At 41.1% G+C, this 25,743-nt stretch overlaps 1 protein-coding gene across 7 annotated transcripts in view; it reads left to right on the forward strand.

The window, feature by feature from the left end:
* The first annotated feature begins 957 nt into the window (after positions 1 to 957).
* LOC126284235 (secreted protein C-like) overlaps positions 958 to 25,743 on the forward strand; it is a 403,567-nt gene continuing 378,781 nt past the window's right edge. For 3 of the 7 annotated variants that reach the window (XM_049983016.1, XM_049983018.1, XM_049983019.1), the window contains exons 1-2: positions 22,354 to 22,418; positions 25,318 to 25,331. In XM_049983016.1, the coding sequence (XP_049838973.1) occupies positions 22,376 to 22,418; positions 25,318 to 25,331 (57 nt within the window). In that variant the 5' untranslated portion in view covers positions 22,354 to 22,375. Of the gene's footprint in view, positions 1,019 to 6,542; positions 6,557 to 22,353; positions 22,419 to 25,317; positions 25,332 to 25,743 lie in introns of those variants that run through there. The other 4 variants (XM_049983015.1, XM_049983014.1, XM_049983017.1 and 1 more) reach the window with 4 other exon arrangements.

A 25,743-nucleotide genomic window follows, 5' to 3' on the forward strand; every position in this document is an offset into this window, starting at 1 on the left:
TAATGTGATTTAATTACCCGTAGAGGTTTCGTTTCTAGTGCAGTATAAATATTGATGCAGAAGTTGTCTAACTATTCTTAGAACTCTCTTTTTTCTTAAAACATTCCTTGCGCCTTCTTGTATGTTTTGGTTGGGGTAATGGATGGATCCATGGATGTGCTGTTTCTATTAGCTTACCCGAATTCCTATTTTCTTATTCGCTATTAAAACCACTCCTACATTACCTCTGTGTGACTGTGTTTAAAACCCCGCATTCACCTGATCAGATATCCTGTTCCTCCTGCCGACGAACCTCACTAATACCTACTACAGCTAAATTCGACCCATCCATTTTCCGTTTTAAATTATCTAGTCTTCCTGCCAGATTAATGGATCCATCATTCCACGCTCCGATCCTTGGAATGTCTGTTTAGTTTCTCCTGATGGCGACATCCTACGAATAAATGCAAAATGTAGTGCAGACCTGTCACATTGCTTAGTTTCTCACAACACACCACGTTTTCTGTGTGAAATTCCTCCTCAGATGACCGGAAGCTCATATTTGTGTAGAGCTAATGAACTCAACCCACTTGATCATTTTCAAAATGAAACAGCTATGTCCTAGGAGATCACATGGCGAAGTGGACGCCGAGTTGCCGCTTCTGACTGTCAAAACTTTGTTGACGGTTTACTGATGTGCCACACTCAAGTATGCGAAATTCTATTCAGCTACGTTGGACACAAATTGCAAGCGACGAATCAAAATCTCGTGACTCCGACGAGTTCCATTTGGGCTATTCTGTGTGCACCAGGCGTTATTCATTCCACATACGTTGTCTCCTCATGAAATTACATTTCTTTATAATGATATAAAGGCAAATATTCTTGCTAGAACGGAACCGGACTTTGTTTCATACAGCAGTAACAAATTCTTAGTACCCACAAACAAGTTTTTAAAGTTATGATCTAATGAATAATTTCTCTTCACCCTTGCAGATGATGAACAGCATCACCGGAGGATCGGGGTCATCGTCACTTCGTAAGTTGAGTTGCTGTTTAGATTAGCATAATAGTAGTTATGTAGTTGAGTAGTAGAGCTTGAATGAATGTAATTTACATAATTTGAACTACAGAATGTACGTAGAGATTCGGATGGTAATATAGTTACTGATTAGAAAGAAATGTGCCGTCCTGTAGCCAAACATATTCTTGGAGATGGAGCACGAAATCGTTAATAAAACGTAGAGTTATTACTTTGATCGTGACTATTGAAGACTTTCCTCGGCATCATAGTTTCGCTACATCACATATACAATGAATAGCCAAAGAAACTGGTATACCTGCCTACTATCGTGTAGGGTCCCCACGGACACACAAAAGCACCGCTGCACAACGTGGCATCGACTCGGCTAATGTCTGGAGTCCCGCCTGGGTATTCGAGAAGTCTGATTCACTGCTTTCCGGGCGGAAAGGTGTGCCGGCTCCCGTTACGAATCTGCCGGTCGGATTAGCGTCGAGGTCCAGTATGACATCCAGTCTGTAGATGGTTTTTAAGGAGGTTTTCCATCTGCCTCGGCGAATGTGGGCTGGTTTCCCTCTTTCAGCATCAGTTAAAATACGCCGGCGATTGCTGCGCAAACACTTTCTCTACGTACGCGTACACCACAATTACTCTACCACGCAACCATTGGGGCTACACTGGTCTGGTGTGAGACGTTCCCAGGGAGGTCCACTGGGGACCGAACCGCACAATAACCGTGGGTTCGGTGTGGGGCGGTGGTGGGGGAAGCTAACTGCTGTAAACTGTTGTTGGGTTGTGTACCACTGAGGGCGACCGCGGGGACGAAGCCTCTCCGTCGTTTCTAGGTCCCCAGTTTCATACAATACAATACAATTCCTGAAACAGTGCTTGAGGGAACTGACACCATGAATCCGGCACGGCTGTCCATAAACGCGTCATACTACGAGGAGGTGGAGATCTCATCTGAACAGCATGTGTCAAGGCATCCCAGATACGTTCAGTAATGTTCATATCTGGCGATTCTGATGGCTACTAGAAGTGTTCAAAAGCATGAGAGTGTTCCTAGAGACACTGTAGCATTTCTGGACGTGTGGGGTGTCGCATTGTCCTGCTGGAATTGCCCAGGTCCATCGGAATGCACAATGGACGTGAATGGATGCAGGTGATCATCAGGATGTTTATGTAAGTGTCACCTGTTCAAATGGTTCAAATGGCTCTGAGCACTATGGGACTTAACGTCTATGGTCATCAGTCCCCTAGAACGTAGAACTACTTAAGGACATCACACAACACCCAGTCATCACGAATCACCTGTCAGAGTCGAATTTATACGTATCATTGTTCCCATATCACTCCAACTGCATACTCCCCACACCATTACAGAGACTCCACCAACCTGAACAGCCCCCGCTGACATGCAGCGTCCATGGATTAGTGAGGCTGTCTCGTAGCCCGTACACGTCCATCTGCTCCATACAATTTGAAACGAGACTCGAACGATGAGGCAACATGTTTAGAGTCGTCAACAGTCCAATGTCGGTTATGATTGGCCCAGGCGACTCATAAAGCTCTGTGTTGCTCAGTTATCAAGGGTACACCAGTGGGTCTTCGGCTCCGAAATTCCATATCGATGATGTTTCGTTGAATAGTTCGCACGCTGACGCTTGTTGATGGCCCAACATGGAAACTGCAAGCAATTTGCGGAAGGGTTGCTCTTCTATTACATTGAAGGATCCTCTTCACTCGTCGTTGCTCTCGTTCTTGCAGGATCTTTTTCCGTCCACAGAGATATCAGAAATTTGATGCTTCACTGGTTTCCTGATATTCACTGTACACTAGTGCAATGGTCGTACTGGAAAATCGCTACTTTATCGATCCTCGAAGATACCGTAGCTCGTGCGCCGACTATAACACCACGTTCAAACTCACTTAAATCTTGATAACCTGCCATTGTAGCAGCAGTTACCGATCTGACTACTATGACGGGTACTTGTTGTCTTATATAGGCATTGCCGACCGCAGCGTCGTATTCTGCCAGTTTACATATCTTTGTATTTGAATACGCATGCCTATATCAGTTTCTTTGGCGCTTGAGTGTATTTGCACGTGATATATTTGTGTGGTGGAGTTAGGCCTGAATTTTTATGTATTCTGTTAGAGGTTGTGGGGGTCAATCAGTGTGGTTCGCGAGTAGCAGATACGTATGCGAATTGGATGGGCATTGCGAAGTCATAGAAACATTGGGAAAACTATAGTTACGATGAGTGTATTTAACTCAATTCCGTTTCTGTCTCTGTGCAATCAGTGCGGCTGACTCGTAGGTCAAAGGTCCCCTATCCGATTCTCGGCCAGGCAGCATATTTTTTCCGCTTGGGGACTGAGTGCTGTGTTGTCGTTAATTCGTATCATCGTAAGTGACACTCCACTTTTAAGACGGAAGACGGCTAAATGAGTGTGGTCCGGACGCTATTAAATAGGGAAAGACTACATACCACGGTTAGCAGTCTCAGGACGTGGGTGACTTACGAAGTTATCAGGCGAGCAGCAGTGGTCACGAAAACAAGCCGTCAGCATCCTGGCGTGTGTTGCGCCATATCAGGCCTGCCCAGGAAACCAGCACACAGCGGCAAAAGGTTCTGCAGTAAGAAAGACAAGCCGTGTATCGCAGATGCCCATATGAGTGAAAGATGCACCCAAGCGGAGGTGCAAACCAGGGACTCCTAGCTTAGGATGCAGAGGCAGCAAGCCGTAGATGCAAGCATGCAGGAGGAGCGAGAGAGCACACTTGACAGGCAGTGGCTCAGTAACGATGGAGGTCCATGTGCGAAACACTGGCTGTCGGATGGGGTCCTAGTGGTTGGTCCAAGTCGGCTACCAGATAGTGCCCCCAGCGGAAGGCACTAGTTTAGGTACCAGCTTCATAAGGCTCTGACACGGCCTGTAGTTCCATAGGTCACAGATGTGGCGTCGAGTAGGAGCAGTTTGGTGAGCTACTTCAAAACGACATGTCTTTGAGTTTCTCTCGGAGGCGGCCGTACAGCTGACAATTTCTGCATAGACCGGTGGTTCATACGGTCACTCGGCCCATCCTGTTCTGACAAGTCATAATTCCTGATCACATAAGTCCTGTAAGTGGCACTGTACCAGCCTTGGAAATGATGTTATCGAGAACATCGCTGCGACAGTCTGGCTCCACCACTCTGCTGTATTGACTATATTCCATGCCAGGTAACCGTGTCGTGGCTGCACATGTGACAACTATCCCTACTCCAGTGCCAGGTCGGGGTTTTCCGTCACGTCAGCTCAACGTCTCTACAGCTTGATGCATCAGAATGCGGCGGCAGCTTTCCATTCGCTTAGACACGGGTAATAGACGCCTTGTTAGAAGGACATAACGCAGAGAAAGCAACTGCTGTAAGTTTCATCTGCTAACTCAGTGTGCTGAGTACCAAATCCAATTTCACTGGAGCTAATGATAATGCTAACGCACAAGAAGTACGAGTAAGGATTTAAAGTCTCCACCTCAAAAGAGCCTATGTCACTATTTGCCACGTGCAGTAACTGACCAAGCCCCCGGCACGAATCCGCCCAAAGGATTTGTGTCGAGGTTCGGTGAACCGGCCAGTCTGTGGATGGATTTTAGGCGGTTTTCCATCTGCCTCGGCGAATGCGGGCTGGTTCCCCTTATTCCGTCTCAGTTATACTAAGTCGTCGATTGCTGCGCAAACAAGTTCTCCACGTACGCGTACACCACCACTACTCTACCACGCAAACATAGGGGCTATACTCGTCTCGAGTGAGACGTTCCCTGGGGGGGTCCACGGGGGCCGAAGCGCACAGTAACCCTGGGTTCGGTGTGGGGTGGGGGAGGGGTGAAGTGGATTGTGGTAGTCGTCGTGGTGTTGTGGACCACTGCGGTTGCGGCGGGGACGGATCCTCTCCGTCGTTTCTAGGTCCCCGGTTAATATACAATACAATACAATACAAGTGACCAGGCACTCGTTATTCAAAGTAACTCAAGTACAATTGTTGGAAACAGCCAAAACATTCGTCCAATTTCGCAAGCCTTAGGAAGATGAGCAGGTATCTGGTGTCTTAACGTCAGAGATATAGTGTTTATTACAGCCTCAAAACGGTCATCAATGAGAATGGGTATTGAACTTCTCTGTTCCACAGGAACCAAACTGATATTCGATTTAAGTAATATGTGGAAGCTAAAGGCCACAGAAAGCATAAATGTGAATGGCTGGAAGAGGAACTGAGCCCCGCTAACCAGAAAAGGAAGGAAGGAAGACTAGGGTTTAACGTCTCGTCAATGACAACGTCATTAGAGAAGTAGCACAAACTCAGGTTAGGGAAGGTTAAACAATCTATCGACGGTGTTCTTTTCAAAGGAACCACTCGAGCATTTACCTTAAACGAGTTAGGAAAACCACAGAAAAGCTACGTGTCGACGGGCGGGCGGAATTTGAAACGCCGTCCTCCTCCATGGGAGTCCTATGCGCTAGCCACTGAACAACCTCTCTCGTTGGCGGCTGTCCCAAAGAGCAGTCCAGTGTGTGAACCGTAATTCCGTATTACACGATTTCAAGGCTGTACATGAAACGTTATTGACCTTCCTAATATAAAACGAATCACATACTTTGTAGTTGTATGAAGATTTCGCTATAAAATTGGTCTTTGTCGACGGGTATTGCATGAAGTGGGAAAGAGTTAGAGCGTTCATGTTTTCCGTTCCATTATCTGTATAAAGTAGGTAGACGACAATCGTTTCAAACCTCATACTGCATAATGCAGTAATCTTTCTGCAAATTGTTTCACTGAGTTGAAAAAATCGGATTAAAACCGATGTGACGTATCACCCTTGATGCATTCGTTGGAATGAAATGATTAAGTGAGAATTTTTGGCGGCGTTTGCTTATCTGCTTGTAAAAAAAAGTTTCATGAGTCAACAACTGATCTCTTTGATGTGAAATTGTATGATATCGCGATATTGTGTAGTCTGATAGGAGCAACAAGAATGTGTAATGTTACAAGGATTCTTCATATTGCGAAAGCATGTTTGCAGCACTACTCAGTGAGACCTGCGCTGGTGACGGGGAACTAAAGAAAGTTTTAAAACCTGTGGTTCAATGTGTATTGCAATTGTATGACAAAGGCGTTTCCAAACCATCCAATAAGTTAGAAATGCAAACAATACTTGCACAACTTAACCATTTCCTCTCATCACCGCATTAAGCAGATGTACAGATGTATTAAATTCTCTACTACACTGTGATTACAAATAAATAGAGACTTGTGTCACATTTCCAAAATCTGTTTGGGTTTTGATAACATCCAGCAACTTTCACAGCAACTAGTGTTTTTCATTGTCTAAACTTTTGAATGACATTAGAGGAAGAGAAATGTTCAGTAGAAGATTGTGTTGTGAAAATATTACCAACAGTTCATTAAACCTGATGCAAATTCTTGAGCTTATACAGAATGTACTGCCAAATGTGTTATATATTGTCAAATAACCCTGTTTCTTTCTCTTTTTCAGCTTTCGGCGTCCCGGTAAGAATTCCTGCCACTTCTAACGAAGTAATTTGATACTGATTTCCCTAACTACCATCGTAAAAGGAAGTAATATCTGACCGTCATCTGACCCATGTGTCAATGTAATGCATGCGCCAGGGAAGTATCTGGTTGTATAGCAAGTAACTCATAAGTACATCACCAGGGTTATTTTAATGAATTAAGCTTTTTTAACTGAATGAGGATGCTAATGACGTAAATTAAAAAGCGACATCGTTGGTTCCTAACATGTAACAGCCTATTCTCACGTAAAAATAGCGATCCGCACCAGCTGCATGATTAACTCTACACATCTGCGGCCGTACGACTTGCTTAGTTCAGCGGAAGTATTGTTTCTGTCGCCCTGAACAGAAAAATGATAAAGTAATTCCTAGAACAACGTTCTGTAACTGAATATCATTACTCTAATATAAATTAAACAATTTAAGCACTGAACGCCACTTGCCGGCATATCGCCCGACCAGAGCCTGATAACAGTGCATCAGAGGTGCAGCGCCTCCGCAGCCGTTCGCACGACGGCGGTGCGGTATATACACGAACCATCCTTGTAAATAGAAGCATTTTTATTGAAAACCTTATCACAATCCTGCACTAGTTCCCCAGATTACCGTTTATGTATAGATAGTGGACGATGACTGAAATTTTTAATCATCAACTTACATAGGAGAATGTATGTATATATCTACCAGATGAAAAATTCTCCTGTTAGAGCACAAAAGTTGCGAATATGCACCTCTTTAATAGACAGAGAGGTCAGGTGCCTCAATACTTCTTACGCCTCTCTCGAATAAGAATTGGCCTGTGAAAATAATGAAGCTCTTTGAACACAGTGTTCTAAATCCTTTTACTCAGTCTCTCTGTAGCGAAGTCTTCATACTCAGCATCTCCCGCTCAATGATGCTATCTATACATATCTCTTTCCCACTGTCTCCATTTCCTCCCATTGGCACTTTCTCTTGTTTGCCTCTATCACTGCCTTCATCCCTGTCTTTCCCTCTTCCTTACCAGTGCCTCCTTCTTTGCCATTTTCTCTGCCTCTCTGTTCTATTGCCACGATCTTTGCCCGATTCTTTTTCCCAATCATTGCCACTATTTCTTTCTTTCTCGCTTACAGTCTGCTTCCTCTTCAACCACCACGTCGGGTGCTCTCCACATAGACCGAGCGAGGTGGCGCAGCGCTTAGCATTCGGGAGGACGACGATTCAAACCCGCGTCCGGCCATCCTGACTTAGGCTTTCCGCTATTTCCCTGAATCGCTTCTGACATATATTGGGGTAGCTCCTTTGAAAGGACACCGCCGTTTTTCTTCCTCATCCTTCTCAAATCAGAGCATCTGCTCCGCTTCTAATCATCCAGTTGTCGACGGGACATTAAACACTAATCATTTCCTCCTCTATCCTCTACTTAAATGTCCTCTTGTGGTGGTTTATTCGGAGTTTGTAACCCTATCCAGGATTATAGAGGATAGTAGGTTGCCATTCGTGGGGGAGGGGTGTTCACATCAAGCCCGTCTTTTACCTTTCCACTGTCTCCACTCTCTTTTGCTCCCACTGCTACAATTTCGGCCCACTCTCTTGCTCTTTCACTGCCAGTTTCTCTCCCCCACCACCACTGTCTCCACTCTCTTTTTTACTTCACTAGCAATGTCTGCTCTCTCCCTATTTCACTGCCGCTGTCTCTTTGCTACTCCATTTCAGAAAATAGACTGTGTAGGAGTGAAGTGTCCATTATGTAGAAACAACGCGTCATGAAGTTTTATTGGCGAAAAATAAAGACAAAAAACATAGACTGGTGATCTCAAAACCCTTATGATAACAACAGAAGCCGTGCCCTATGTTCAATAAGTCAGTCAGAACTTCGTTTACGACTCATACGGCATATTATTTGCATATTTTGCGTGCATAAGTATGGTAACTTACGACCTCTGGATCTCTGTAACGAATGATGTTATCGATTAAAGTATCGAAGTTTCCCGAAAGCATTATTTTAAGAAGTTGTGCCAAAACTTTCTGCAATACACAATGAACTGAAATTATAAAAGTGTCCATCCCTACAATTGGTCCTTCTGGTACCCAAAAATGTAGCTTGATAACGGACCAAGATTTTCGAAATCGGTAAAACTGCGTTTCTAGATCAATGTCTCAAAGGTGTGCAATTAATTTTTGAGCCATTCATGTGAATAGTTATCAAGATATTTGCGCTCAACAGTGAAAAAAAGGACTAAAACCAGTTTTTGTGGTTTTCTTCATAATGTCGATAAATTTTAACCCCTGAATCTCGGTAACAGATAATTAAATCGAAAAAAATTAGGATTTCCCCGAGAAAAACATATGGTAAAAATTTAGAAATTATAGAAGCAGTCCTCCACACCATCGATATTTTTGGTATCTATAAGTCACGGTTTTTCCAGGTGCACGGAACGTTACATTCCGGTATTAACAATGTAGCGTGGCTGAATGTCCTGGAGCAAGTCTTTGAGCTTCTGTCTCTCTTGCTAGTTATCCAACTCGTAAAAGGCTACCTACAGTTCAACGCGGAATCCGAAAAACGTTTCTTTTTGACAAAACCTCACATCTTTGACAGGTAATTGCTAGGTTCAAAATGACGTTGGTTTTTGTTGTTGTTGTTGTGTCCGTCTGTCAGATGAACGGTTTGAAGCAGTTCTCAAAGGTAGCCTGGTTGGGCACGCCTCTTCATCTATGTATAAGTACTGCAACCTACATCCATTTTAACGAACTTAACTGTATTCATCTCTAAGCCTCTCTGTGCAGTTTTTGCCTCCCACACTTCTCTCCAATACTAAAACGACGATATCTGATATCTCAGAATGTGTACCATCATCCGATCCCTTGTTTCAGTGAAGCAGTACAACAATTTTTTATCTCCACAGTTCTCTTCAGTACCTCCGTATTCTTCATTAGACACATATTGCAAAAGCTTCTGTTCTCTTCTTATTTGAACTGTTTTCCTCGTCCACTTTTCACTTCCATACAAGGCTACCCGTCAAGCAAATATCTCCAGAGAAGACTTCCTAAAAGTTAACCATGTATTCGATGTTACGAATTTCTCTTGTTTAGAAACGTTTTTCATGCCATTGCCAGTCCATATCCTCACTACTTTGGCCATCATAGCTACTTTACCACCCGTAGAGCCTCATTTCATAAATCTATTCCGGCAGCTTAGCATAATTTAATTTGAGTACATTCCATTGCCCTTTTTCATATTCAACGTATATCCTTCTTTCAAGACACTGCCCACTTAGCTCAAGTGCTATATCACACCATATACTGTCTCTGACTGAGTGACAATTCTTTATGACACTTTCCTAATCTACAATCTGTAAGTTACAATTTCAGATGTACGCTACAGCTTTAGTTTAATTATTGTCTGCGTCTTCAACACATACGTTACAGTTTTAGTACATTAGATTCACAACCAGTAGCTTACAATTTTATTTACATCCACAACCAATATGTTACTAAGTTTGACTTCATCGGAAGAGTTCCACGGAGCAATTACGATATATTTGAAAAAAGGTAAAGGAATATGGAAATTAGTGTTTTACTGATAAATCAATTGTAAATCACAGCTTGTTGCCCAAACACCTATTGACAAGCCATGTCTTCTCGAAAATCAATTCATATTATAGCGCTCACGTCATCATAGAACACGGAGTGACTATCATCTTTTGCGACAGTTACACTTTACATAGCTTTTTACTGGTAATTGTTTGTATATTGGACTGGATTAAATTCCTAAGAGCCGATTCATCAACATCATGTAATACATATTCTCTGTAATCATCAGTGTTTAGGTGATTGGTGAATGTTTCACTCGTTATGGGTTTTTTTTTTGTGGCTGTATATTTCTGCTTCCAGTCCTAGCAGTTCTGTAATGTTGCTCCCCCCCCCCCCCCCCCCCTCCCCACGCCTAAAAATAATTTATTTTTAATTTAAATCATTTTCTTCCTATTGATGGATGGGTTGTCACATATGTCATAAGCGGGATAATACAAAGTGTAAAACCACCTGTACACATCACATTTAATAAAGTACATATTTGACGTAGTCATGTGGTACTGTAAGCTGTCCATGTCTGTGTTACACATTTTAAATTTTTTTGCGTCAGATTTCTTCATAATAGCCGCCAACTTTTCCTTACATACGATATTGTCCTTTAATTTTGATTTAGCTAATAGAGCAGCGGATTAGTAGCTACCTTCCTAATGCATTTATGGCTCATTTTTCGGACTGTGAACCTAATTTTGTCTAAAACAATGTTTCACAAATTTGCATAAATGTTTTATAATACTGGAGGCTACAAGATATCATATAATTTACTGTAATTGTAGCTTATATGTTGTAAACACAGAAAAGATCTAAAATTAGTATTGATTAATCTGAATTGAATGTAACAGACATATTACCAAAATGAAGATGTAACTTACTAGCTACAGATGTTATAAAAATATAATTGTAACATACTGGTTACATGTGCAGAAGAGATGAACTCGATGTGTTACGAAAATGTAACGGAAAGCTTCCATGACATGTTGACCTACATATCTAAGAGTTTTCCTCGTGATGGATCACTTCATCGATGGAGCGATAATGACAGACGGTACTGAAATCTACGTAGGGTGGTCACGGTAATATAGCTAATGCGCATTCACCGCAGTTTCTGGTTTAGGCATCAGCCATTTATGGATTAAAACTGCCTAGTTGGCAACCGAAACATTATGGCTGGATGGATACATCATTCAGGTGCAATCCGAAAAACTCATGGAAGAACCGTTACGGTTGGAAAAATTTAAGATTGTCATAGGTTGCTTTCCTTTACTTCCGCTGGTAGTCAGTTTGCTCACCTCCGTCTCCGTTGTGACCATATCTTGAGTTGTGCAGCGTTTTCAGTTTAATTGATATTACTGAGCTCAGTTGGTCATTGTGAGTACCACTACATGGCAGTGGAACATTATGTACATTTTTTCTCATTAAGTAACTATTCGAATCGCTGTATATGAGTTCACAGGCAATGACATGAAACTTCATTCCTTAAAACTGATAAAGTACATGCATAAGTATTTGAACTTCGTATTTGGGAGTAATGAGAAGTTAGAGATTACATGTAGAAAATGTATAACAAAACTGTTAGCATGATTTATCAGTACCTGAAAAGTGAATGATTTTATACTCTTATGGCAGAACTGAAACTGTGGGTTATGTGTCATTTGCCAGTGAATCGAGTTCTTAGAAGATCTTGCCAACTTATTGTTTCATCACATTTTACTAACGCATCACTAAGTACTGCAACTGCCAATATCAGATCTATTTTGCAAATATATCGTTCCAATTAATTTGCGTTTCGAATGAATGTCCTTACGCTGTTTATATCGAATTTGTAAAGCTCCTGGTGAGTGCGCTATAACATTGCGCTACTGACATAGCTAATGCTAATGGACAAACTGAACTAAACGCTGAAGTGGGAACGAAATGTGTTAATTCTCTTATCGATGTGTTTATTATACATTTCCTTTTGTTGAATAGTCTTGTGGCAGACCTAATTACTATCCCATACTATTATAAATTATTTAATAGCATGCATTCACTCAGTTTATGAGTAACAAAAGGGATGAACGTATTGATGTATAAATCTCGTAAGGTCACACTCTGTAGGCTAGGACTGTCATTTTCAGGCTGTCTCGTTACACATAAAAAAACTCTGTTATGGGTGTTCGTAGAGTGGCAGGCGTCAAAAGCAGCCCCCTGCATCTGGATTACTGACTGGACTGGCAACGTTTTTCAGCTACTGATAACTATGCATCGATCTGAGTAACAAATGCAGAGAAACTTTGTCAGACCAAATGACACTCTTCACAAATTATATCGTAGCCCTCATTGCCTGTTGGAGCTCGAGCACCGACGTTTCGTACAGCATTTTCCTTCCTGGAGTGAAACCGTCGGATAACGTCTTATCCGTAGCAAAAAGTCAACGTAAAATACTCTCACGGAAAAAATCCTTTCAGCACTGTCAAACATCGTCGAGAAATTCGTTTTTGCATATAATGTACACCGGGATTTAACAAATTAGGCATCACTATTCAATACAAATTTCATCCAATTCATTGTTAAAGAAACTGTATAGCAATCGTTTTTTAAATATTTCTGTGATAATAGCTGTTTGACGCACGTATTATATACGAAAATAATAAAAGCATAATTCCATTTACATCTGCGAAATATCAGTGACAGATCTTGGTGTTTTTGCAATGTTTTCCTTAATTGACCGTGATATGAGTATTCTCCAAAGCACATGGTACTATTGTCTTGGCATTTTCCAGAATCCACTCAGCATCTTCTCTCAAGGACAATCATCATCTGGTGGACGCGGACCTTCTGACAGTGGATCGGGATCGTCTGGTGGTGGATCTGGATCATCTGGCAGTGGAATCTTCGGTAAGTTTGCTAGCTGTCTGGTGTTAAAATAGCTTCAAGTACGCCTATTAGCCAGGACAGACAAAGAAAGGATCTGATAGTTTTAACCATTCACCGTTGCAATACCAATCATTTTCAGTAACGTGTATTACCACGGAGATTAGGGCGGTACTTTTGTTAATGCAATAAAAAGTCAATGGAAAATAATTTGTTAATTCTAGCAGATTTGCATTAGCAACATATTTTCTAGATAGGTTCTGATGTGTAAGTAGGGCGCAGAAATAGAAAATATCTTTTAGCACACATAGCAACACAGCGTACGTTCATCAACGTGTACTACCGAGAGGAGGTGGGTGTATTTTAAACCACCACAAAAAATTGTAAAAATAAATATTTCGTTTATAGTTGTTGGCTGTTATTCACGTCATTTTTAAACGGGTGTTGGTGTGTAAGCAGAGTCCTGTACATGGAAATACTGAGTATGACATTCTTTTTGAAAGAACATAGCTATTACAAAGCCTTAAATGTCTGGTTAAATGTAACTGAAAGATTAACAATATTAGTGGAAACTGATAAATACTTATCGAGCAAAAGATAAATACTTTTCGGAATTTTAAAATAAGAAGTGCCCATCTAGGTTACAATATTTCCCAAAGGTGGGTATTGCGAAAAGTAATAATAATGAGGATTAAAATAAAATGACCCATTGATACGAAATGGTAGTAAAACAGAGATCATGCTGATGTACATAAGTAACTCCATTCCTGGTTTCTGTACGAGGGGAAGTACAGTCATAAAGAGAGTCACATACGAAAACCGCGAAGCACTCACTGTAAATGACATTTAAAATTTTCCAACACCGTTCATTGCACACTCTGTATACTTCTGGAGTAACTCCTTCTTCGAGAAGGCACATAATTAAAAACTATGAAAAATATTTTATTAAGTCCTTAATCTTGTATTCCCTTTCTGTTTGTGACTGCCAGTCCAGTGACTTCCACGTTGAAAATTCCAGTTCACGAAGTAGTATTTGGATTTCCTTTTTGAACGGTACATTCTTCAAATAGCTTGTAAAAGGCAGGAATATAATTTAGCCTCATCAGTATAGAAGAGGCTCTATATTTAAATAAGACATTAGCGAATGACCCTGATTTACAGGATACGCCTCCCACCAACAGTAAACAAAGCACAACTTGTCTATTTACTTAATTCATCGGTGCCTGTTATACTGCCGCTTAGAGGGTACATCAGGAACAGCAGTTCTGTGACGAAATGCATCCTGTAGCCTCATAAAATTTAGTGTACATTCGAGACGTCCCTCTCTACATATGCCACTCAGCGATGTATGAGGAAATATTGCATATGGCTCTGAGCACTATGAGACTTAACATCCGAATCCATCAGTCCCCTAGAACTTAGAACTACTTAAACCTAACTAACCTATGGACATCACACACATCCATGCCCGAAGCAGGATTCGAATCTGCGACTGTAGGGGTCACGCGGGTCCAGACTGAAGCGCCTAGAACCGCACGGCCACACCGGCCGGCGGAAAAATTGCAACTGGACAATGAACAAAGTGGAACAGTGAGATATTTTCACATGGCAATTACTTCCGTTAACAGAATGAGTCTCTACGGTCGTTTGTCTCGAGGGACAGTGGTAGAATAGGCAATCCCAAGAGCGCCATGGAAAGAGACCAGTTTGGTGTGGCGAGGCCCTGGAATAACACAGGGATGTGGCTGACATGGGATCTGATTAGCGAACGATGCTTCATGTTTTCATTAATAATATATGGAAAGGAACACACAACGAACAGAGATGAAATACTGGAACTAGAGATGCCTCATACTTCCTATTTGTACTGAGTATGCAACTTGTATGTCTTCAGTGCTTATGCAACAAAAATATTCTTTATTGTCGAAAATTTTGACCCATGAATGAACAAAAGTGCGATCTGACGTCTGTTGATGGAACATTCGGCTCTAGGTAGGATTTTCATGGTGCACTAATAAAATATAAGGTGATTTTGTACATGCAGTTAAGAAATAGAAAGTAGGATCAGGACGGTCGAGTACTCTAACATACACTAAAAGTGTGAATGGTTGCTCCCTTATACAGGGATCGTGTACGCCGGAGATACAGACTGCATTTTCCTTCACGTAGTACCTATCCATAAACGGCGTGAATCACAAAAGCTAGTCTCAAAGTATTCAGGATGGCAGCACGGGCCTCGAGGTTCTCAGCAGCTCAAAAATGTCCTATATTTGATGTAATTTGCAAGCCGATGGCAGTTTACTCCACAGAAGACGGAATATCTGCTTTGAATTGTGCTCGGATAAACTTCTGACACAAAAGATTAGAGACTATATAGGAAATGTCCGTGCGGCAACATAATAACTTGCAAGTAATTTTTAAAAGAAAAAGTATTACAGAGAACTTGAAATATCATTTTGTTGCTATTCAGAAAGCAAACTCGAAACTCAGTAACCCAGTTACATATGTCCTCCAAGGGATCTTGTGCCAGTACGATGTCTCATAGTATCAAAAACAGAAATGCCACTTACTATCTAAAGAAGAACAAAAAAAAAACACACGTTATCTCGTCTCGCCGTGATGAACGTAACATAAACTACCCAGGGTGACGCAAAGAGAGACCGATGTTAATCCTTGTGCATGGAACAAAGCCGCGATCGGCCCAACAGCCTTAATCTTGATCACAAAGAAAATCAGTCTCTGTAGCTGAAAATCATATATAAAGTGCTACGTCAAAGCACATCTGCGAGCAACGGTCTCATTTATGAATCTTGCAGCTTAGAAATGAAGACATTGGCAGCACACATGATCAAGGCCACTGAACATAATGAAATGACCCTTGTTGGCTGAACTTGGTGTACACAGGAAGAGGTCTACATGGCTAGAAGCTTTGTGTGATCCACATTTTAAGCTTGAAGCTACCTGATTGCTCAGTGGGGCTCCTTGTTGAAGAACGGTTTAGAGATATGCTCTTGCTATACACAGAAGATGTAACTTCCCTAGCTGATGAGAAAATTTTTTTTATTGTATTTCCAATTCCCCATTCCCAGCAGCATAGGCGTTGTTCTTCAGCCGAAAGACATTACAGGTACACAGGAAGACATTTAAAACACTATAAAGAAGAAAACATGGCGGAACATACAAACAAAAAAGGCGGAACATAAGGGGCATACAGAAAGTGTCGACTGTAAAACGAAGGTAAAAACCTAAAAAGACGAGAAAAGCGCCTAAAGAGACTTTATACCTCGCTCAGTATACTTAATATGAGAAACGTTTCCTCACAGAACTTCACAGTCAATATTATTATTGTCCAGGATTCCGATAAGTTGTTTGTTTTGACCGTTTTCGACTTTCGATAGGTCTCTTAAAACATAGAAAACACCACCCCGGTGTCAGTTATACTATGTGATCATAAGTACATGAACAGCCATATTTTAATATGGAATCGTCCGCTAGATGTCACGAGAGGAGACACGCCTGTATAAAAGAAGGCTCCGTGCACAGTGTAGTCAGTAGAGAAACAGTAACATCAGAGTAAGTCACTCAGGAGAGCTCAGTTTCTTCAAACGTGGACTAGACATTGAATGTCACATGAGTAACAATCTCGCCAAGGGTATTTCAAACCTTCTAAGGCTACCCGAGTGAGCTATACTAACTATGAAGTAGAACGTAAGGAACACCTACAGCTAAACCAAGACGAGTACGAGAACGCGAAACTTACGTACTGATCTACAGGGACTATCGGATATAACAGAGAACTGTTCTAAAAAGTCGCATTAAACGAATCACTCCTGAATACCAAGGTGCCACCAGGAGTCCAGTTTGCACAATGAATGTCCAGAAGAAGTTGAAAATAATGTGATGTGGTGGTCGAGCAGCTCCTTAAAAGCCATACTTATATGTAATCATGTTTGAGATATGGAAAGAAAGGCGCTACTGGGGAGTGAATGACTCGAAACAAGTGACTTGTGGTGGTAAATCACACAATACCCTGTCACAGTGTGATGGAATGGTTTTGGTTAAATGAATCCCTGGAAAACGTTTCTTGCCATCATTTGTAGTGTTAACAGTGAAGTACGGAGGGCGAATTGGTAGGGTATAGGGGTGTTCTCCGTGATTAGGATGTTGTCCACTTACTGCGCTGAGGAAAGGCTAAATTTGGAACCATATAATCAATTTTACAGCATTGTGTACTGCGTAGAGTAGACGAATGGTTCTATAACGTTGATTATATGAGCTTGACAATATATATCATAAGGCACCATCTGTGAGGTAGTGGTTTGTAGACAGCAACATTTCTGAAAATGAATTGGCTTTGCCACATTCGGAACGTGAGCGCAATCAGTCATCTTTGGGATGAGTCATACCACTAATTCTCCCCTGAAACCAGTGTCCTACGTCACTAGTTTAGCTCTGTGAACGCAGGCAAAAAAAGTCGAATAGAGAAAAAATCGTGTAGCTGCAATTTTTTTTACTGTGGTGAGAGGGTGTGTCATACACAACATACTCATACTATTACGTCCCATCCGTCCGGTATTAGCATGGGTAGCTGTGGGAGGGGGGAGGGGGGGGAAGTAGGGAGCATTTTTTTATGTTTCTCTTGAATAACTTGAAAACCGCAGCATCTAGCAAAAATTTTTTCTCAGTACCAATTCGAACAACAATGGATTTCGTACATATAATGATACTGTTCCTTTTTCCTACAATTACTAGTTTCTGAGTTGCAGGGGATGTAAAACTCACATATTATTAAAAACAATATTTTAATGGTATAAATGAATGCTTGCTGTTAAATGAAGTGAGCTGAGGACAAGTGTTAAATGTCTTTGCTATGGTAGGTCACCGGATTGTGATCATGCAGTTCGCTTCGTTATATATTTGCGGACTGAAAAGCGATCAGAGAATTCCCTATTCTTTCTACCCAATCACGTAAGAAGAAGCAACTACAGCTTGTTTCACAGAGTTATACAGACCCTCCGTAACGTGCCCTATGTATCGTTAGCAACTCAGTGCACCTTCATACCCGGGGAGTGTTCATTGTCCGCAGAGTGTGTGATCTCTGCATGGGGTACAGATGTAAGTTACTAGTAATATTAACGCAAGAAACTCATATGGACGGAATCCACATGAACCTCTGCAAACTGTTCTTTACTGCTAGAGGGGATATTGAATCTTAGTCATGCTGTGCGGTAACTCTAGCATTCTTTGTGAAACACCTTGTGGCTGCTTCTAACGACGTGGTGGGGTAGAAAGAGTGGGGGAATCGTCTGCTCGATCTTCGGTTTGCAGACTTGTAAGGAAGCGAAGTGCATGTTCAAAATCCTACGAACTAACCTCCCTGAAGCTTCTACTTCCAATCCCATACTTCCACCCGCAGTCCGTCCCTCCCTTAAGGTGGGTCCATTGCATTTAGAGGTGGCACACACATTTAATAATTGTTCTAAACCCACTCCATTTAAAAGTAAACCTTAATTTCATAGAATTATAGTACAATTTTTAATAATATGATTCGCCGAAACTATTAGTACTAGAGGAAAAAGGAATGGGACTTTTGGAGTATGAAATATCATGTAGCTTAATTTCGCTCAGGGAAACATTTTCGTTAGAAGCCACGGTCTTCTAGGTGTTCGAGAAAAAATTTAGGAAGTGACATTTAAACTACCCCTCACACCAGCGCTTCCACCCCCTGGTTGGGAATTTCAGTATGTTGTTCATGACACTCCCTGCTACCGCCGTACAAGAATTTGTGTTTACACGAAACTTTCCCCTAATTTTCCTTCGTTGATCGGCCTTCTTCTTCGGCTTCTGCTATTGAGTAACAATATACTGTCATTGTTCCACAGACATTCATATACCTCATTGAAAGTGTCACCAAACGAATTTGTAGACATCAAAACGGCAAAGCATGGACACACCTAAATATATGGTTCATAATAGCTCTCTGGATACATTTGATCATATACTGTGGTAAAGATGTAAAACCCAATATCCCATCAACTCTTTACATTCACAAAAGACACTTTTAGCATTACTGTTGTATCCCAAGAATGCATTCTTTGTTACAAACCACATATAAATGTACGTTTCCAACATTACTGAAAGTCGAAAGCCTTTTGATTAAGCAGCGCCTTTCTGTGCGAGTTTTCCTTCAACTTGCCTACGAAAATTGTTGAAACTGTTAAACTATTGGCTGACAATACTATATTACTGGATGGCTATGTGTCAGTTATATACCTGAGTTTTATTATTGTTGTTAACACTGGCGAAAAAATACATCGTTCTTGTTAATGGATATCTTCGAATGTCTAACGAACAATGAAGATTTTAACGACACAGAAGAAGGACAATATCGTAAAGAATAAAAAGTACTGGAACATTCATTTATCGAACGCTTTGATATGATCTCTGAAACATGATATGAATCAGTATTAGTTTCGCTCTCTCTGACTCTGCTCAGTTGGTGTACCAATATATCGACAAATATTTCAGTTAATAATTCGAAGATAATGTACAGCTTAATGGAGACCTATTGTACCTTTTGCTACTGAAATCAGGCTTCACTTCACATTGTAAAGCATCAACGCAGGTTCGCATTAAACCTACCGACCAATAACCTATTTATCTAGGCAACACGTTGTCTAACAATAAAAAAGAGAGAAATATATACATGCAGACTGAAGCGACCAATTAGCACTCCAACCTAGAAGAAAAGTGTCCGAAAATACACGACAACAACAACCGTCGACTGGAAAAGTTGTTCTTCCATTTGTTCATAACATCACGGACCGTATTGGTAAAGTTTTGGCCACGTTTCAAGTGGAGACAATCTTTCGACCTACCAAGAAAATTAGTGAAACTTTAAGATCGGTGAAAGACGCACGACACCCCTTACCTACCTCAGGAGAGTATAAAATTCGGTTTAGCTGTGGCATGGTTACATTGGAACAACTAAAAGGATTGTTAATACCCGCCTAACGGAATACAAAAGGAACTGGAGATTGAGACAGACTGAGAAGTCAGCTGTAACGGAACACGTTTTCAAAGACGGTGATCATGAAATAAAATTTAGTGAGACAAACGTGATAGCTAGGACCTCACATTATTATACTCGCATGTATAGAAAAGCTATAGAGATCTACAAGCACGGAAATAATTTTAATAAAAAAAAAGGAGGATTAAAACTAGACAAGATGTGGCGTGCGACTTTGTACCAACGAAGTGACAGTCGACTGCCTGGAATCGAGAGAGATGGCACTAGCCAGAGATAGTTTTAAAGTCGAAAGCACGTGAAAAGTGGTGGCGCCATCTAAGCGCTCTATATAAGTAGGACCACCAGCGCCTAGCAGCCAGTCTGCGACTCACCTCAGAAGATGTTGCCCATAGCCGGCAACGAAACGTCAGGAAGGAGAGGTAGTTTTATGTATGGACCACAGCAATTCAGCTCGGAAGTTTTAATTAATGAAGACGCCGGCCGTGAAAGCTGACATGCTATGATTCGACCAATTAGACTTTGTACCAAGGCTGAGATTTGAACATCGGTCGCCTGCTCACTAAGCAAATACCCTAACCACTACGCTACCCTGGGACAGAGACCTTGCCTAAATTCACGGACTACCCTAGCACCCCTCCCACGTCAATCCAATTTCCCATTCACACCTCAGCCAACTGGGCATTAGCACTGGGCATTAGCCCTAAATGCGAGCAGCAGTGCTGAGGCTGTCCAACTGTATTGGAATAGCACCTCAGTGTCGAACGAAATGAGGGAACCTGCCTGAAACTCACGCATAGTTCCACAGGCCTTTGCAAGTCTCAAACAACTCTACCAGTGAGCAAAATATCCGGGCTTAAATCCTGATTTTGGCGTAATTTTTCATTCGTTATTTCAATCAGCACATGTATGTCATAGATGTTTGAAACCTCAAAGCGGTTGTGGAAGTAAACAATTTCATTAAAAAAAATTCTCTAACTGAAATGAACAATTAAGTTAGTACTGAATCTCTATCTTTACCACAATGCATAACCACATGTGTCACATTATGATCCTTTGCCATTTACAGTAATTATAGAAAATAAATATTTCCTACCTTCTCTGTTCATGCAGTGTGGCAGGGTGGTGGCTCATTGGATCCACATTCGGGAGTAATTTTGCATGTAATCGATGTGATGCAAAGCAGTATTACATAATCTATTTTTTAGGTTTAGAAAGTGTGAGCAGCTGCTAATACACCGTTTTAAAATTCTCTGTTTCAGGAGTACCAGCACAGGTAAGCCTGACTGACCACACATTTGCCAGAATGTTGCCACTATGGGTACGGCATATCATGCGCGTTAATGTTGAACTGTAAGTCTCACTTAATGAGTGAGATTCTAATAGCGGTAGGTGATTCATTGTCTTACGATTTGTGATATTTCTGATCTTATGCTGCTAATCATGTCTACATTTGACTTTTAGCAACATTTTTATTGGAGACAAGTGCATGCATAAACTTATTCTCTTTTATAGTTTCAAAATACTTGTTCCTCACTTTCCTTATTTTATTTCATAACGGAATTAATCGTACACTCGTACCACAATTTGCTGCCCAGAGGTAAGTCCAAATGAAATTTCGAAATGAAAAGATAAGTAACTCACAACTTTTTGCTGAGTTTACCTTATAGCCCAAAACAATTTGTAACGTGATTAAACTGCCTGAGGCGGCTTCTTTTCCGGTTTTGTAAAAATATTGTTGCCGTAGTTATCTAATTGTTCTTAGAGCTCTTTTCCTCTTTAATGCATAGTGCCTTAATATTATTTATGTATCAATATAAGTTTACAGCATAACAAATCGATATCGTGCTTCTTTCAGTTGAAATGCGCTTTAAAAGTATGAGATATATCTTGTAAAAATACTTAATATTGGAATAAGATTACCAATACTCATTAATTTTCAAAGTAAAACAGTCCAGAAACATGTTCGAGGAGATGGTCTATGCCAGATCGCTTGGCACAGCGGGCACCGTGTCGCTACAACTGACTGCGAAAACTTTGCCGTTGGTTTACTCATGGGTCACAATACAGTAAGCGGAGTCCTGTCCAGTTACAATGGACGCAATTCCCAAGTGACCACTCACGAACTCGCGACGTCAACTAGTTCAGTCTTGGTTGCTCCATTTGCACCCAGCCTACATTATCCTCACATGAAATTCCGCATATTTATATTTGATTTAGGGACAAATACTCCAGTCACAATAACATCAGCTAGTGTTCTATTCACCAATAACAAATTCTGATTTAGTATTGAAAGACTATGAAATATATGAACTAATGACAAATTTCTCTTCACTGTTGCAGATGGCAAACAGTGTCTTCGGTCAGTCCGGGTCATCGTCACTTCGTAAGTTTATTTGGTGTTTAGATTAGCAAGTAAGTCGTCTAAATAACTTCATTGGGAAAAAGGTCACACTGCTAGTAAAGTACGTAATTTGAACCAACAAATGGTGCGTAGATGTTACGACGGTTAACACAGTTAATTGAACAAAAGATATGTCTGTCCTATAGCCAACCATCTTTAAGGGACGGAGCACAAGTTCGTTTATAAAACATTAATTGTGTACTTTGTTCCCAGATTTCTTGAAAAATTTACATCAACATCACTGTTTCCCTGTATCAGATACATTGGCACATAATATGCACTGTAAGCCAAAACATTATGAAACTTGCCCACTGTGACTGTGGATGTCGCTTGATGAGGCGGGCACTCGACGCTGTAAAAACAACCATGTAAGCGGAGCAGACACGGATGGGGAATCACCGTAGTGAATATATGGATGGCAGATGGGGAAACACATTGAGATATGTAACTAACAAAAAGTGCCGATTACAACTACGCACAGCCCGTGAAAGAGCATCTCGAAATCGGTGAAGCTAGTGCATGCACCGTTGGTCGTACATTGCTGACTTTGGAGATACTCAGCAGACCACCTCCACGTGTTCGCTTGTTGACCCAACAACATCGTTAATTACGATTGCAGTGGTCGCAGAACCATAGAGATTCGACCTTAGATCAACGGAAACGTGTTGGCTCTTCGACTGAATCACATTTGTGCTACACTAGATCGCTTGCATGAGACCTGTGGTAGTAAGCGAAGACATGCTGACACCTGCGAACTACCTGCATCCCTTCATGCTTGATCTCTTCCCCGAGGACGATGTCACCTTTCAGCAGTATAATTGTCTTTGTCTCGGAGCCAGATCCATACTATAGTGGTTTGAAAAGCATTATAGCAAACTAACGTTGATGTCTCGGCGACAAAATTCGCCTGATATTAATTCTATGGGACCAATAAAAATGGTTCAAATAGTTCTGAGCACTATGGTACTTAACTTCTGAGGTCATCAGTCCCCTATAACTTAGAACTACTTAAACCCAATTAACCTAAGAACATCACACACATCCATGCCGGAGGCAGGATTCGAAACTGAGATCGTAGCAGTCGCGTGGTTCCAGAATGTAGCGCCTAGACCCGCTCGGCCACACCGGTCGGCTATGGGACCCATCTGGGTAACTATTAGGCAGCAGTATGGCATATCCAAATCAGTGGGCCTTTCTTTACCGAATTACGTGATCTAAAGCCGCAAACCTACCAAGAAAGCGTTGGCTTCCTGATACACAGAAACATTGATGTATTTCGTTCCAAAGACGAACAAACAAGCTATTAAGGAAGCGGTCATAACGTTTTGGCTCATCAGTGTAATAGTGCATTGGGTCAGGATGGCTGTAACTTTTATTTATCCTCTTAGAGTTCGTAAAGGCAAAGCAAGTTGGTTGACGGGGTTACAGGTACGTACTACGAGGAGAACGGACATAGAAACGCCGAGAAAACAGTAGTCATTTTAGTAATCACAACTGGTAAGCAATGGGGTCTGGGTCTCATTTCATGCCGGGTCTCAGATTTTCTCCGCTCGATGACTGGGTGTTGCATTATTCTTACGTCCGTATCTTCTTAACTGACATCACGCTATTAAGATGGCTGAACGGGTGTAGCCCGGAAGCCAATAAACTGAAAAAAATCCCACTTACATCTGTGACCCATCCACCTCCTGAGGCTCCAAGCAAAGTTCCTATGCAGGCGCGGTGCTCATGAACTCGTCAGCAACCTGCACCGAGTCAGGTCCGAGTAGGAGACCAGCGCGCTGCGACAACAGGTTGCGTAGTAACAAAGACAAACTGTGTACGGCGGATGCCTGTCTGGGTAAAAGGGACACATAGGTAGCCGCTCTTCCGAATGGGAGTCCAACGTGTAAACCATCAATCCGTATTACACGATGTCACGCCTGTAGATGAAAAGTTTCTGATTTCCTTTATATGAAGTGAATCACATATTGTGTAGCTGTCGGAGATTTCTATGAGAGCGATTTGGGTTGACGGCTATTGTACGAATCGTGAATGAGTTTAAGGCTTCCTGTCTTCCAATACACTACGGAGATAAATGTGGTAGAAGGCAATCGTTGCAAACTACATACTACTAAATCTGCTAAAATTGTAGAATGTAATGCTGTACTGTTTGTGAAACTTGTTTCACTGAGATGAAAGAAAGCGGATTAAAATCGATGTGATGTACGTCTTGATATACTTTGGAGTAAAAATATGGGTTTCAGTTTAGATTTCTTTCTTTTTTTTTTTTTTTTTTTTTTTTTTTGCTGCGTTTGTTTAGCTGCAGAAGAAGTTTCATGAGAGAACAGTTGTTTTCTTTGACGTGGAGGAGTACAGTATTACGAGATTATAGAGCTACAAGTGCAAGGATATTTCATATTGTTAAAGTATGTTTACAGCACTATTGTCTGATACCTGTGCAGAAGACTGGACACTAAATAAAACTTTAAAACATTTAGTTCAACATGTAATCTGAAGATGGATATCGCAATTGCACGGAAAAGGCGTTTCTTAATCATCTACTACGTTAGGAATTTAAATAATATTACTACACCCTCTCCTCACTGCATTAGGCACACGTGCTAAATTCTGTGTTACGATTCGATATAAAAGAAAAAGACACTTCTGTCGCAGTTACCCAATTTCTTTGGGTTTTTATAAAAGCAGCAACCTACCCAAAAAGGTTGCGTGTTTCGTTTTCTAATCTTTTTGATGACATTAGAGCAAGATAATTATTCGGTAGAAGACAATGAGATTGTTAGTACACTACCATTACTTCTCATACTAATTCTTGAGCATATACAGAAAGTACTGCCATATGTACAGAATAAGACACTGATAATGTTCCTTTCTTTTTCAGCTTTCGGCGTCCCGGTAAGAATTCCAGTCCCTTCTATCGAAACACCATGATTTCACGAAATATCTTCTTCGCAACTCGAAGTATTTTTTGACAATTATTTCACCTATGCGTCAATGTAAAGCACCCACACAGGGAAGTATCTACTTTTGTAATACGTATACCGCTAAGGTTAGTTTAACTTCATATCTATTAAATTTTTCGTTAAAGTCAAGTAAAAAGCATTGATACGAGTATAAAATTAGTCTCGTAACCATACTGTTAATCACTTTAGATAATAATGTCACCACTTTTCTCATTAAATCTTTATTATTGAAGCAAGCTGTATCGGAACTGAACAATCGCTACTTAAGACGCAAATATAGCGATACAGCCTTCACTACAACAAAACGCAAAAGTTTATATTAAAGAGCAAACTTGTCAGCGTAC

Source organism: Schistocerca gregaria, chromosome 8 (assembly GCF_023897955.1).
Source record: "Schistocerca gregaria isolate iqSchGreg1 chromosome 8, iqSchGreg1.2, whole genome shotgun sequence".
Lineage (NCBI taxonomy): Eukaryota > Metazoa > Arthropoda > Insecta > Orthoptera > Acrididae > Schistocerca > Schistocerca gregaria.